We start from the raw sequence: 13024 nt of genomic DNA, 5'->3' as shown, positions 1-13024 counted from the left end.
CAGGTCCCCAAACATCATTTGAAACAACCAAAATTTTTACTGTTGATGCACACAATTAAATCTCTCTTCTAGAGAAGGAATCATGAATATAAATCTAAATACTAATCAAATAAATGTTTTGCATAATATATATCCCCTAAAACCTTAGTTTGAATGTTTCTATACCTGTACCTTCTTCCAGAAAATAGCAAATGATATGGGTCAAATATTAGAATCAATAGGAATAAGAACCCAATATACACATGAATTTCTTATGGATGGGCACATATTAAGAAGAATAATGTAAAAGCACATTTGATGAAACATATATAAAAAGGTTATCACAAGATAATGTTTGTCAGAATAAAGTGTTTCCAAATCCAAATGCTGGAAACGTCTACATTGCCAACTCATCACATTATTTGCAAACTATACTCCTCTTCTCTTCCCACAATTATGACCACCAGAAAAAAGGCTCAACAGAATGAAGGGCAGGCTAATTTCCTATTAGAAATGTTTTTCATTTTCAGTACAGCCTTAGCCACAGAAGACCCAAAGCCAACTTTCAACATTTAGTGAGGCATCCACTCTAGAACTTAAAAGGTAAACAGTAAATATCCTACAAAGAGGACAAGGTCTAGCCCTTACATTCAATGCAGATGAAAACCAAACTCTTCCATCTCCCTGACTTAATATTTCTTTTCAACGTAAAAATGTTAAGTAATTTTACAGAAGATGTTCAGTAGCCCCCATATGATCTATGTGGGGGTCTCTGTACAGGCCTTTGCAAGAACAGACAACTGTAAGGCTGACATGGTGGGATGAATTTTCCCAACTCTTAACTCAATAATGGGTCCCAGATGTATGCAGACTTCACCATGTAAAAGCAGCCATGCCTGTGAGGTGATGGGTCCATGTGTGGGTAACATTTCATAAATCTTCATTCAGAAACAAAATGTCACCAATAATTACTTTTTAAAGAGAGTCATAGACAGCTATTTCTCTAAACCTGTAAGCCTAAAGCAAGCTCTTACTTCTGAATCTTTTTTGGGCAACAGGAATAAAAATGGATGTTTCCCACTACTACTTATGTTGCCTTGGTATTGTGAAATCACAGAACTAAAGTACACAGGGCAACTTGATAAGATCACCCTTAAGAGCTCTGAGAAATTACCTTTAAGTGAAGGGCTTAGCCCCTAGATTAACAAATATTTTTTGTAGAACTGTCCCTTCTAGAGACTGACCTCAGTATATAGTCAAAAGAAAACTTCCATAAGGAGATCAAGGTTCTTATAAACCAACTTCACAAACCTCAGAACTGGTATTAACAGGATATATGTCTTGGAAATACTAAAGTACTTCACTGGGAAAACTCAAGGGGAAAAGCCCTCTGGAGTGGCTGCTCCTATAGATTTATCTAACCATCAGGCACATGTCCCCTCCTGTGCCCAGACCTCTCCCTCCCAGGAATGCACTCCCTACAGAAGCAGAGCAAAGAGAGGGAAGGGCCCTGGGGCACAGAATTCGAGCACCAGGTTAAAAGTAGTTTTGTCTTCTGACTTTGTCACCATGAAACGCACCTGCTGTGATGTCCAGTTGAGCTACTGGAGGTCCTCTGGCTGCTTCTGGAAAGTGATGCTGGCATAGGCGCTTAGATCCTCGCTGGAGCGGCTGGTGGGGCCGCTCTGACTACTGCCCAGAGGCTGATGAGGGGCCGGGAGTGGAGGAGGCTGCGGTTGAGGTGGGCGCTCTTGAGGGCACTGTTTGAAGTCCTTGACCAAATCCAAGTCTATGTAGTTAAGACCATTCTCCAAACCCCCAGCGGCCCCACACACTTGGGCCAGCTCCTTGGGGGCTCCCCCGAGCTCCCCAGGCCTCAGCCACACGTTCTCGAAGGAAGCAGAGCTGTGGCGTTTGACATCCTCGGCGCTGCTGCTGCCGCCGCCACCGCTGCCCCCGACGGCAGCCCCGGCTCCGAAGGGCACCGTGTTGCCCACCCGTGTGGCACTGGGCGTAGAGGAGAAGGTCTCGGAGCTGTGCCGCCTCCTGCACCCTTGCGGGTCGGCACGGATCACTTTGGCACTCTGGTTGCGGTTGGGACTGAGGTTCACCCGCGTGAAGGCGCTCGGGCCCCCCAGCAGGGCCGAGCGGGCCGCCAGCTCCCCTGTTCCCGGAGGCGCAGTGGAGGAAACAGAGGCCGTCGAGGATGAGGAGGGAGCGGCCGCGGTGGCCCCGGGCAGGCTGGCATCCTCCACGACACCCGTCCGCATGTCGGCGTAGCTGATGGGCGCGACAGGTGAGGTGTCCACGTAGCTCTGCCGGGGACCGCCCATCTGCATGGTCATGTAGTCGCCGCGGCTGCTGGGCACTGCCCTAGTCGGCCTGCACACGCTAGCAGCTCCAGGGGGCGCCGGGCCCACCCTGCCCGGCTGGACCCCCACGCTCTCCTGCCAGGTGGCCCTCCGGCCCGGCCCCAGGTCCATGTTCATATACTCTTCTGCGCCCGTCTCCTCCTCTCTGGGAGGTGGCTGGAGCTGGGACGGACACCTGATGGAAGGTGAGCTGTGGGATGCCACCGGGCCTGATAAGTAGCCTGGCTGATCGCTCCCAAATTCAATATTCACATACTCCCCTGGGCTCTTGGGCTCCGGAGGGAGCAGCAAGGGGGGCGGCTGCTGCTGCTCTCGGGCCCGAGGTAAAGTGCTGGCCTTGGGATCCCCCAGAGACAGCCTCGTGGGCCGAGCCAGGCGGTTGTTGGTCTGGGCAGCTGTGTCCACCTTTCGAGGCAGATGGGCCTGAAGGACCTGATGATGGAGATGTGGGAGGCCAGGCTCTGGCCGAGCCCCACAGTATCCCCCGCCCAGGCTGTCGCTGCTGGTGGACGAAGAGGAATCTTCCGCGGCCGCAGCGTAGAGGAGTCGACCGGAACTTGAGGAAAGGCGGAGGTGCTGGTGGTGCCGGGGCTCCTCCAGCTCCCCAGGGCGCTGGGTATGCTTAAAGGACCTTGGCAATGAGTAGTAGGAGAGGACGGGCTTGTGCTGGGGGTCCTCGGGGCCATAATAGCAGTCGGAGGGGCTGCTGGTGTTGGAGTCCCCAACGGGCGACATGTTCATGTAGTCACCTGTACAAGACAAGAGTTTGCCACTACCGCTCTCCGCCGGAAGTTTGGGGTGTGGCAGGGCGTGAGAGTGATGGCCCCCTACCCCGTTTGTCCAGAGCTTGCCATAGCTGCTCCCAGAAGGGGCAGCGCCGCTGCTGCTGCTGCCGCCGCTGCTGGGCCCACCTCCGATGTCAGGAGAGCAGCTGCTACTTGGGGACATCATCATGTAGCCGCTGGGGTCCACTCTCTGGGGGTGGCGTCTGATGGGGTTGATGATCTGCTGTGGGGCAGACACGCTCTTGGGGCTCATGGGCATATAGTCCCCACTGCCTTTCCGGCTGCCGGGCACTGGGGCCACCCCTGGGGACATGGGCATGTAGCCATCATCGGTGTGAAGGCTGGAGGTGTCTGGGCGGTGGTGGCCCACACGCCGCTCCAAGGGGTGCATTTCCAGACCCTCCTCTGGGTAGGAGTGGGTGGGCACGAAGGCAGAGTGCCGGTAGCTGGGTACTCGGCCTCCACTGCCACCTCCTGGTGGGTAGGCAGGCATCATTTCAGTATATTCCTCAATGGAAGCCACAGAGGACTGAGACGGGGTTTTCTGGTGGGAAATGGTAGGCGAGGTGCCCGCAGAATGAGTCCGCTTTCGGAACCGATTATCCAGATCTGCCGCACCGGCTGCTTCTTCTCCTGGCAGGGCTGGGCTCGCGCCCAAGCCTGAGGCTGGCACGTAGCGGTGACCATTGCCACCCCGGGGCAAAATGTAGTGGCCATTAGGGGCAGTGAGGGTGGAGGCCCCCTTGCCTCCCATGCAGATGTAGTTGCTCAGCTCTTCCTCACCCCGGGCAGGCGGGGTGTGGCCCAGGGAATCTGGGGTGACGCTGCGGAAGGAACTTCGGAAATCGCACGGACTGGAGCCATACTCATCGGAGGAGATGAAGCCGCCATCACTGGGGGAACCAGACACGGAAGCACTAGACCGCCGCGGGAAAAGGCAGTCTGAGGTGGAGCCGTGGCCACTCGTGCTGCTGGAGGACAGACTGACGGGGCTGGTGGCGGAAGGCGAGCAGCGAGAAGAAGGCATGGGGATGGAGCGGCTGTGATTGAGAGGCGGGTGCAGCCGGGAGCTGCCTCGATGGCGGTGGGCGTGGGTCCTGTTGGTGCTAGGACTCACAGGACTGCCGTCCACTGAGGCAGGACGAGACATGGTGCCTTCGCCATCACTGGAGGCACGCACGCGGAAGGAGCCCTGCTTCCCGCCCACCAGGCTGGCTGGGGAGGTGGCCGTGATGCTCTCGGTGCGCGAGCGGCGGGTCAGCCCCACCTGGCTGGGTGGAGGGTTGTTGAGGTGGTGCCTCCTCAGGGGCACACTGATGGGGTTGGAGCAGTTGGAGGAGGACTGGCTCTTGCTTCTAGGGCGGAACTCATCGCTCATGGCCCGCATGGCCTCCAGGATTGTCTCATGCATGTTCTGGGCCACCACGGAGTCGTCCACCTGCATCCAGAACTCCCCCGGGCCCGTCACTGCAGAACGGCCCACTTCGATGAAGAAGAAGTTCTCCGAGTGGCCACAGCGCCTGATGTTCATCAGCTGCAGCACCACGGCCGCCGCCTCCGAGTTCAGCTTCACGAAGCTGATGGTCTTGCTGGTCAGGCAGAGGCGGTAGATGCCAATCAGATTCTTTGTCTGACCCAGGCCCTTGGGTTTCAGGATCACCTGCCAGACCTCCTTGAAGGCGGGTCCTGGGGGCATGTCCCCGTAGCTCAAGTCCTCCCCGGCCTCCCCGAGGCCGGAGCTGCCACTGCAGCTGCCCCCGCCGCCTCCCGCCCCAGGCGCCGCGGCCCCGTCGTGGTGGCCCTTGGCACGGTTGTGCAGCTGCAGGAGGGCCTGGTACCAGCTGTCCTGCTCGGCCTCGCTGTCTGCCGCGATGGCAAAGTGCTCGTCCCGGGTGTAGAGGGCCACCAGGTGCTTGTTCTTGGAGTCCGCCCGCTTGTTGATGTTGAAGCAGCTCTCCAGGGGGATCGAGCGTTTGGGGGCGCTCGACTTGTGCCGCCACTTCTTTTCGTTCTCGTAGTACTCGAGGCGCGCCGGGCCCCCAGCCTCGCTGGCCGCCCGCAGCACGAAGAATCGCTTGTGCATGCTCTTGGGTTTGCGCAGGTAGCCCACCTTGCGCACGTCCGAGAAGCCGTCCGTCTCCGGAGGGCTCGCCATGCTGCCGCCGCCGCCGCCGAGCAGAGGGAGGCGCTGAAAAACAACCGGGTGGGGGGGGCGGAGGCTCCTAGCCGCGGCCCCGCACATGCAAACAGGGCTAGAGGAGGCAGAAACCCCGACTCCGAAATCCACGCCGCCCTCTGCGCCGGGGAGGGGCGGTCGAGGGAGGACGCAGCAGCTGCGCCAAGGAGATAGTCCCGACCCGAGTTTACTGGCGTTTTATGCCCTGGGGGAGAGGCAACGCGTCCGGCGCGAGTGCAGCCCGGATCCCCCGAGAGCCAAGTCTCTTCTCAGCCGCCGCGGTCGGGAAGAAGCTAAGATGCATCTCTCGCTGCCGGGGCCAGAGTCCGGCGCTGGCAGGCGGCGGCCCGGGCGGGCGGGCGGGGTGTGTGTGTGTGTGTGTGTGTGTGTGTGCGGGTCCTCGCCTGGCCCCTCCAGGCGCGCGCGCGCGCCTTCCCTCCGGAGTTCCTCTCTGGAAGTAGCGATTCCCGAGGCAAATTAAATATCCTTGGGCAGGGGGAGGCGAGCTGCCAAGTCCCAACGTTGCACGGGATTCTCCCTCCTCCTCCTCCTTCGCCTCTTCCTCCGCCTCCTCCCACCCCCCGACCGTCCCCGCCGCCACCAGCCGCCCAAATACCAGCTCAATCGCGGAGACCGCGGCGCTGCGGCTGTTGCTGTTGCTGCCGCAGCCCGCGGACGCGTCCTCTGCAGCCCCCGATCGGGCCCATGTCGGCGGGCGGAGAAAGTGGCTTTTCCACGCGAAACGCGACTAGGCAGCCTGGGGAGCTGGGGGCGCGCCGAAGGGACAGGCTCATCCCTGCCCCTCGCTCCAGTCGGCCGGGGAAGAGGGGAGGGGACGAGGGCGGGAGGCGAAGGCGGGGGGGGAGGGGTCGGGGGTGCGAGGGGGAGGCTGGGGAAGGAGTCGGGGGAAGACGCCTCTTCCCCGGGAGGCGCTGCCGCTACTTCTCCCCTCCTCCCTCCTCCTCCGAGAGTTGCCGAGAGCCCCAACCAAAACAAGCGGCGGCGTCTGGCTCTGCGCGCCGACCGCGCCGCCGTCTCACTCGGGAGGAGAAAAAAACACGTGACGGAGCCTCCGCGCTCCGCAGCCCGGCCGCCGCCGCCGCCGCCGCCGCCGCCGGGAGGCTCCCGCCCGGGTCTCTACATTCCCGGCCGAGCCCGCCCCGCGCCCGCCCCTCTCCGCCCCCCGGCCGTGCCGCAGAGGCGCCCGCGCCCGGCCTCGGCACCGCGCTCGGGCAGCGCCCCTACGCGGCCGGCCGCCCGGGCTCAGAGCCGGCCTCCTCGCGCGCCACCCAGGGCGCCCCCCGGCCCGCAGGAATCCCCGCCGCGGGAGCGGGCGGGGGTGTTTGGGTGTCTCCCCGAAAGCACGAGGGGAGTCTGGGAAAACGGGGGAGGGGGGCGAACCCGGGAAGACGCAGGAGTGAGGGTGGGGGGCGACGGGGGGGCACTGCGGCTACTGGGCCCTGCGTGGGAGGGCCCGGGGAGGAGGGGACTCGAGAGCTGGGCTGGATCTTACCTAACAGGTAAGAGCAGCCCTTCAGGAGAGAGTGTTTCTAGTCAACGCTTTTTTTTTTTCTTCCCTCCCTGGAAATCTAAAAGCTGGATTTCAGTTTCAGTGTGATAGGCCGTGGTGCTATCTGTATTTTCGTGAGGTTTTACTAAAGGACTTCCGGGCCAGCCTTTCACCTTGGAATCCCCGAATTTGCTGCAGTGAAGTACCACGAAAGAATAGAGGGACGCCCAAGGGCAGCGACTGGGGGAGGGAAGGAGGAGGTTATGGTCACTCCCAAACAAGAAGAGTTCGGGGGAAGTGTCGTGTGTCCGGAGTAGTGGGGTTAGCTGCTGATCTATTAGAGAGAGAATGTAAATATCACAGCTTCTCCCCACCCCATCCCACTCCCGCCTCATTCTAGCGAGCGGTCGGGGAGTCACACCTTGGGGGTGAAGGCTTGGGGAGAAAATGAGACGCCCCTTATCACATTCCGAAACCTATTTGTGATTTAAAAAAAAAAAAAAAGTTAAGGACCTACAGAGGGTTCGTAAGGCCAAAACCCTACTGGGTAAACATTGGCCGAAGTGTCTGTTTCACACACAGCTTCCACACCCATCGAACCACCCCATAAAATTTTTACCCTTGACTACAAGGATAATCGGGAGAAAACAAGGACGGTGCCAGCTGAGATGTACAGGAAAATGGGTGTTTCGTGGGTAGCAGAGGTCAGCAGCTCAGGTCTACTTGCGGAGACTCTTAGGCTGTTAGCTTGCGGTATCAATCACCACAAGCAAACGCTCCCCAAAGTTTTTTGTTTGTTAAGGTGATGTACAGATCATTAAGGACCCTTTAAAAAATGACTCATCTGTTTGACGTTATCTTATTTTACCACCCCAGTCCTGGCCCGTTTGGGGGTCTCCACCACCCCCACCGCGCAGGAGACCCTGCCTAGTCGCCAGCTCTCGAGCACTGCCCGATGCCCGCGGCAGTGAAGGCGCTGGGCATGCGCTGGGCAGGACCCGCTGGGCTGCGGAGAAGCCAGCCTGGGCCTAATACCGGGCTGAGGGGCGGGGAGAGTTTCTTAGGATAGCCTGCTGATTGGTGGGGCTGCCTGTCTTTCAAATCTTGCACTGCAGGAGAGGAGGTGGGGAGAAAGGGTGAGGGTACCAAGGTAGGTTGCAAAGCGTAGTAGAAAAAAAGAAAGAAAGAAAAAGAACCAAAGGCGCCATTCAGCAGCGTGAGATACGTGAACTGGGGTAGCCGGTAACTAGAGCAGCTACACCCCACCAAAGCCTGGGAGCTTTTCATTTCTTGCCTCACCTTCTTATTCCCTGCCATCATGCAGCCTCATCTGAGCCTTGTTCATCTGTAATTTGTGTACACGCTGTTGAATTGAAAGCCCGCCCTTCTCTCCCTCTGACAGCTTGGTGATGTGGGCACACGTGCCCACAACAGCAAAGCTATAAATAGCAGATGTAATCCGGTAACTAGGCGGCAATGACAGTGACCAGGATTCTGGGGGAATAGCGTGTTTTACCGGGAGTAGAAGAAGGGGAATGCGAATAGGGAAGTCTGAAGTTAGTAGTAAAGTAATTGTGGGGTTTTACCCTTGGACAGAGAGGGGGAAAAAAGGTAAAAGTGTTGTTTACTAGTAACAATGTAATCTAAGGCCAAAGGGCTTTTTACAGGTTTGATGTTTAGCGCAGGGTGGGGGTGGAGAATATTTCACATTTTGTAGGAAAAATAATCCAAACCCATTTACTTTAGAAATGATGCCGCCCTTCAAAAATAAAGGTAAATGAAGGTAGTATACCTCTATGGGAAACAAAATACTCTTTTCTAGGAGAAAGGGATCTGAAAGATCAACTTAATTTGCAAATATTTTAGAAAAATCTTCACAGGTTAGAATTTTGATCATATAAAAATGTTAGTTTTTTAATTATAAAAGCTTTTAAAAAAACTCTGTGGGAAAGGATCTCTACTTTAAAAGCACAACTTCAGTGGCTAATATATTCATTAGAAATCATGAAATAAGTCAGATTGTTGACTTTTTTTTTCCAAATCAATGGATTTCCCATCATAGATAATCACTGATGGTAAGATGTTCTTGTTCTTTCTTCCTACTTGCTGATGTTTTACTACCAATGTTAAAGGTGTTTAATAGTCAATTAAAATTACACTATAGTAATTCATATTTCTTTACTTTTTTCTTTTATTAGTGGGTTGAGCTAACTCTGGAAATATATATATGAATTAGATACAGAATAGAAAGGATGCTTTTGTGGAAACTAACTGAAGTAATTTTGAGCAGGTGTAAGTATTATCCTGCCAGCCTACGCTAAATTAGTCTTTTGGTGTACTATATGAAATATACTGTATGAAAAATTGACTCCCAACTGAAAATTCTCAGAAACCAAAACAGCACTCTTATCAAATACTAATCTATTGCTCAATGCTGCCATCTATAGGACACTTAGAGATGACTTGCATAACAGGCTAAAGTGTGACAGTCTCTTAGTCTTGTCTGAGACATGCGACCCCATGGACTCTAGCCGGCCAGGCTCCTCCATCTGTGGAATTTCCCAAGCAAACATACTGGAGTGGGTTGCCACTTCCTCCTCTAGCGGATCTTCCTAATCCAGGGATCAAACCAAGTTCATACAGAAATATAAGTTACTGGCAAAAGTAACCAAAATGAGAATTGAGTTGGCTGAAGGGTCAACTAACCATTTGAAAATTTAAAAGTATTTCTTATATCAAAGTGATGCTTTATGTCAGTGAAATAGATCGCAACTGGAGGAGCTGTTTAAATATTACCAACTCTAGAATTAGTTTGGACAATTTAAAATGATGCTTGGAGGAAAATAAAATTGTGTAGATTTTCTAACTTTAGTGTTTTTTTTTTAAAGATTGCTCTCAGTAGTAAGCAATATTTGAATGCCTACTCTGCAAGACAGTATGAAAAGTATAAAAAGAAGCAGCTTTTTACAGTTTTGGTGGGCTAATAAGAGATATAAAATAATTGATAACTAAAGTGTGTGTGTGTGTGTGTGTATGCGCGTGCGTGCAGACACATGCTAAGTCACTTCAGTTGTGTCTGACTCTTTGGGACCTATGGACTGTAACCCACCAAGGTGCTCTGTCCATGGGATTCTCCAGGCAAGAATACTTGAATGGGTTGCCATGTCATCCTTCAGAGGAACTTCCCAACCCAGGGACCAAACCATCATCACTTACATCGCCTGCATTGGCAGGCGGGTTACCACTAGCATTAAATGTCAAATAAGTGGTATTTACTTAGAGCAGGTGGAGATTATGCTAGGCAAAATAACTAAAGAAATATTTTGGAGGAAAGAAGCCTTAAACTCGAACCTGAAGGGTGGATATAATTCATAAGTGATTGGCATTTTTTTCCCCCGATTCAGGTATTTTGGAGCACTTCCTTGCATTAGGCGTTAGGCTGGCCACAGAAGATTTAAATACCCTAAGAGGATCCTGCCTACAAGAAGCTTACAGTGAAGAGAGACAAACGAATACAGTTCTGGGTACTGGGGTCTCAGGCCTCTGTGATCTACAAAGCACCATGATCTCAGGTGAGATTCCATAAAAACCAACTGCCTTCTGATTTTAAAAGTCATAAGTCACAGAGTCAACTTGGGGCCCTTCAGTTGTCTCTCTCCTTAATAACCTTATTTTCTCTCATAATTAAAATCTTTCATCCTTTTGGATTAAAAATGTGAAATAGTGAAATAAAAAGTGAGCTGAAAAATCACATTTAGCTGGAAAATTTGCAAGATCAACGCATCTCAAACCTGAGGATCTTGTTAAAATGTAGGTTCTGATTTAGAAGGTCTAGGGCAGGCTGAAGTCTGCATTTTTTACATACTCCCAGTGATGCTGGTTCTGCCAGGGGGTAGATGCGGGCAGTATACTGTCAGTAGTGAAGTTCTAGGTGATTGATGGTTCATTTAAAGGCACAGTAATATGATGCTGTGAAAGTCAAGCAAGATACTTACATTTTAGGATTGTATGTATACCCAGAACAACAGCAATTTAAAAAATCTACTTATCTGGGACAATACAGCATGGAGGTTTCTCTTTTCAATCTCAAGTATTAAATCTTTCTGACAAGTGTGAAGAGTTAATTCTCTCTCAAACATTTGTGTTAGTGTTTTCCGAAGTATGATGATAAATACACTGTGAGTGCTCAGTCGGGTCCCCAGCTCTTTGTGACAACTGGACTGTAGTCCATAGGCTAGTCTGTCCATGGGATTTTTCAGGCAAGAATACTGGAGTGGGTTGCCACTTCCTCTTCCAGGGGACCTTCCCCACTCAGGGATCGAACCCTAGTCTCCTACACTGCAGACACATTCTTTACCCCTGAGCCATCAGGGAAGCCCCAGAGAATGTTACTTACAGTAAAATTTGAGAATCACTGGTTTAGGCACACAGGAAAATTAAATACTTGGGAATAGGATTTCAGAAAGACACTAATACTTTCAAAAGATAATTTCAAGATGTTTTTTGGTTTTGATATAAATTAAGCCAGAGATAAGGGGCTTTGCTCAGTGGTAGAGAATTCGCCTGCCGACACAGGAGACAAGGGTTCGATCCCTGCATCAGGAAGCTCCCCTGGAGAAGGAAATGGTAACCCACTCCAGTATTCTTGCCTGAAAACTCCCATGAACAGAGAAGATTGGTGGGGTCACCAGGTCAGACACAACTGAGCACCCACGCATGCAAGCCAGAAATAAATAGATGGATGAGGCTGAAGGAAAGGGAGGAGGTGAAAACTTTATGCCGCTATTTAATTTTTCCATTTCACAAATTTTACCATTGGTGATTTTTTTAGGTTAGCCCTTAATAACTGACACTCATCCAAAAGACTTGCTTTTGCGTTTTAAAAATTGTCTTGATTGCTTTAATATGTTTTCATTTTCTTTTGCATTCTTTGGTGAGGGCTGAGATTTGGCAATTTGTCCTCTTAGATAATGCCATCAAATCTGTTGATAAGTTAGTTAATCTAAAGAAAGAATCCTCAGCTGTTTCTTGTATTTAAAGAGACATATGTTTTATGCAGAAAAGCGCATGCCTAGAAGGGTTTGTAAACTTTATAACACTTCTTGTTGATTTTGCCTTATCTTTCATCTTAAAGTTGTTGTGATTCTTTTGTTTGTTTTTTGGTGCAATGCACTCAGTATAAAATGTGATAACTAAAAAATGTCTTCAAAATAATATTTGTTTCTTTACAGAAATTGAAGTAATGATGAATTTTCAATGCCTCTGTTAGGTGGCTCGGATAAAGAACCCACCTGCCAGGGCAGGAGATGTAAGAGACATGGGGTTTGATCCCTGGATCGGAAAGATCTCCTGGAGGAGGGCTTGGCAACCCACTCCAGTATTCTTGCCTGGAGAACCCCATGAACAGAGGAGCCTGGTAGGCTACAGTCCACAGGGTCGCAAAGAGTCAGACACGACTGAAGTGACTTAACATCCACGTACCCAGGGCTCTAGAGATAAAAACTAACAGGTTTTACTAACAAAGAATTGCTGGATCCACATGATGCTCACTTTTCTCACATTCTCTCCTTAAATGCAAGATTAAAAACCATCTTTTTTTCTTTTCTCTCTCTTTTTTTAAAGATAGTTCCTCAAACTTCAAACTGGGGCTCATGACTTCAGGTCCTTCATTTTAAAAAACAAAAACCAGCTGATTAGAAGTTTAGACATATTTGCTATGTGTGGATTAGGAAGACAGGAGTTAATCTGAACTCAGGATGTTTGTAATTACATAGCTACCAGCGGTGTTGCAGGGTGTGGCTCTTCAGATGGGCAGAGGACCACCCACATCAGATCACCTGGGTGCTTGTTAAACTCAAAGCTTACATGTTCCCTAACTACACCCCACCAGCCCCCTCCCACAGGGTCCCCAAATTGGATGTTCTGTAGGCCCATGTGCCCTTCCCCATTTCCTACCCCTACTCCCGGGAATTTTATGTGTGCTAAGATTTGAACATTACTCATTAGCCTGCATCTAAACTGTGTATTTTAAATGAGGATATTATGAAATGCCTATGGATTGAACTCCAGTAATTGCTACATTCTGTCAATAGTTTTATTCAGAAATACTCTACCATATTTCTTAAAAACTTTTGACCATGACCTAGAGCAAAAAAAAGAAAAAAGGACTTCCCTTGTAGTTCAACTGGTAAAGAATCCGCCT

At 51.5% G+C, this 13024-nt stretch overlaps 1 protein-coding gene across 1 annotated transcript in view; it reads right to left on the bottom strand.

Moving 5' to 3' along the window:
* Positions 1–7932, bottom strand: part of IRS1 (insulin receptor substrate 1) — a 67337-nt gene extending 59405 nt beyond the window's left edge. The window contains exon 1 of the mRNA XM_040228469.1: positions 1560–7932. Within this exon, the coding sequence (XP_040084403.1) occupies positions 1581–5378 (3798 nt within the window). The 5' untranslated portion in view covers positions 5379–7932 and the 3' untranslated portion in view covers positions 1560–1580. The remainder of the gene's footprint in view (positions 1–1559) is intronic.
* Between the last annotated feature and the right edge of the window lie 5092 nt (positions 7933–13024).

Source organism: Oryx dammah, unplaced genomic scaffold, assembly GCF_014754425.2.
Source record: "Oryx dammah isolate SB20612 unplaced genomic scaffold, SCBI_Odam_1.1 HiC_scaffold_27, whole genome shotgun sequence".
NCBI lineage: Eukaryota > Metazoa > Chordata > Mammalia > Artiodactyla > Bovidae > Oryx > Oryx dammah.
Note: the sequence above shows the minus strand (reverse complement) of the source record. Positions and strands in the feature narration are given on the sequence as shown.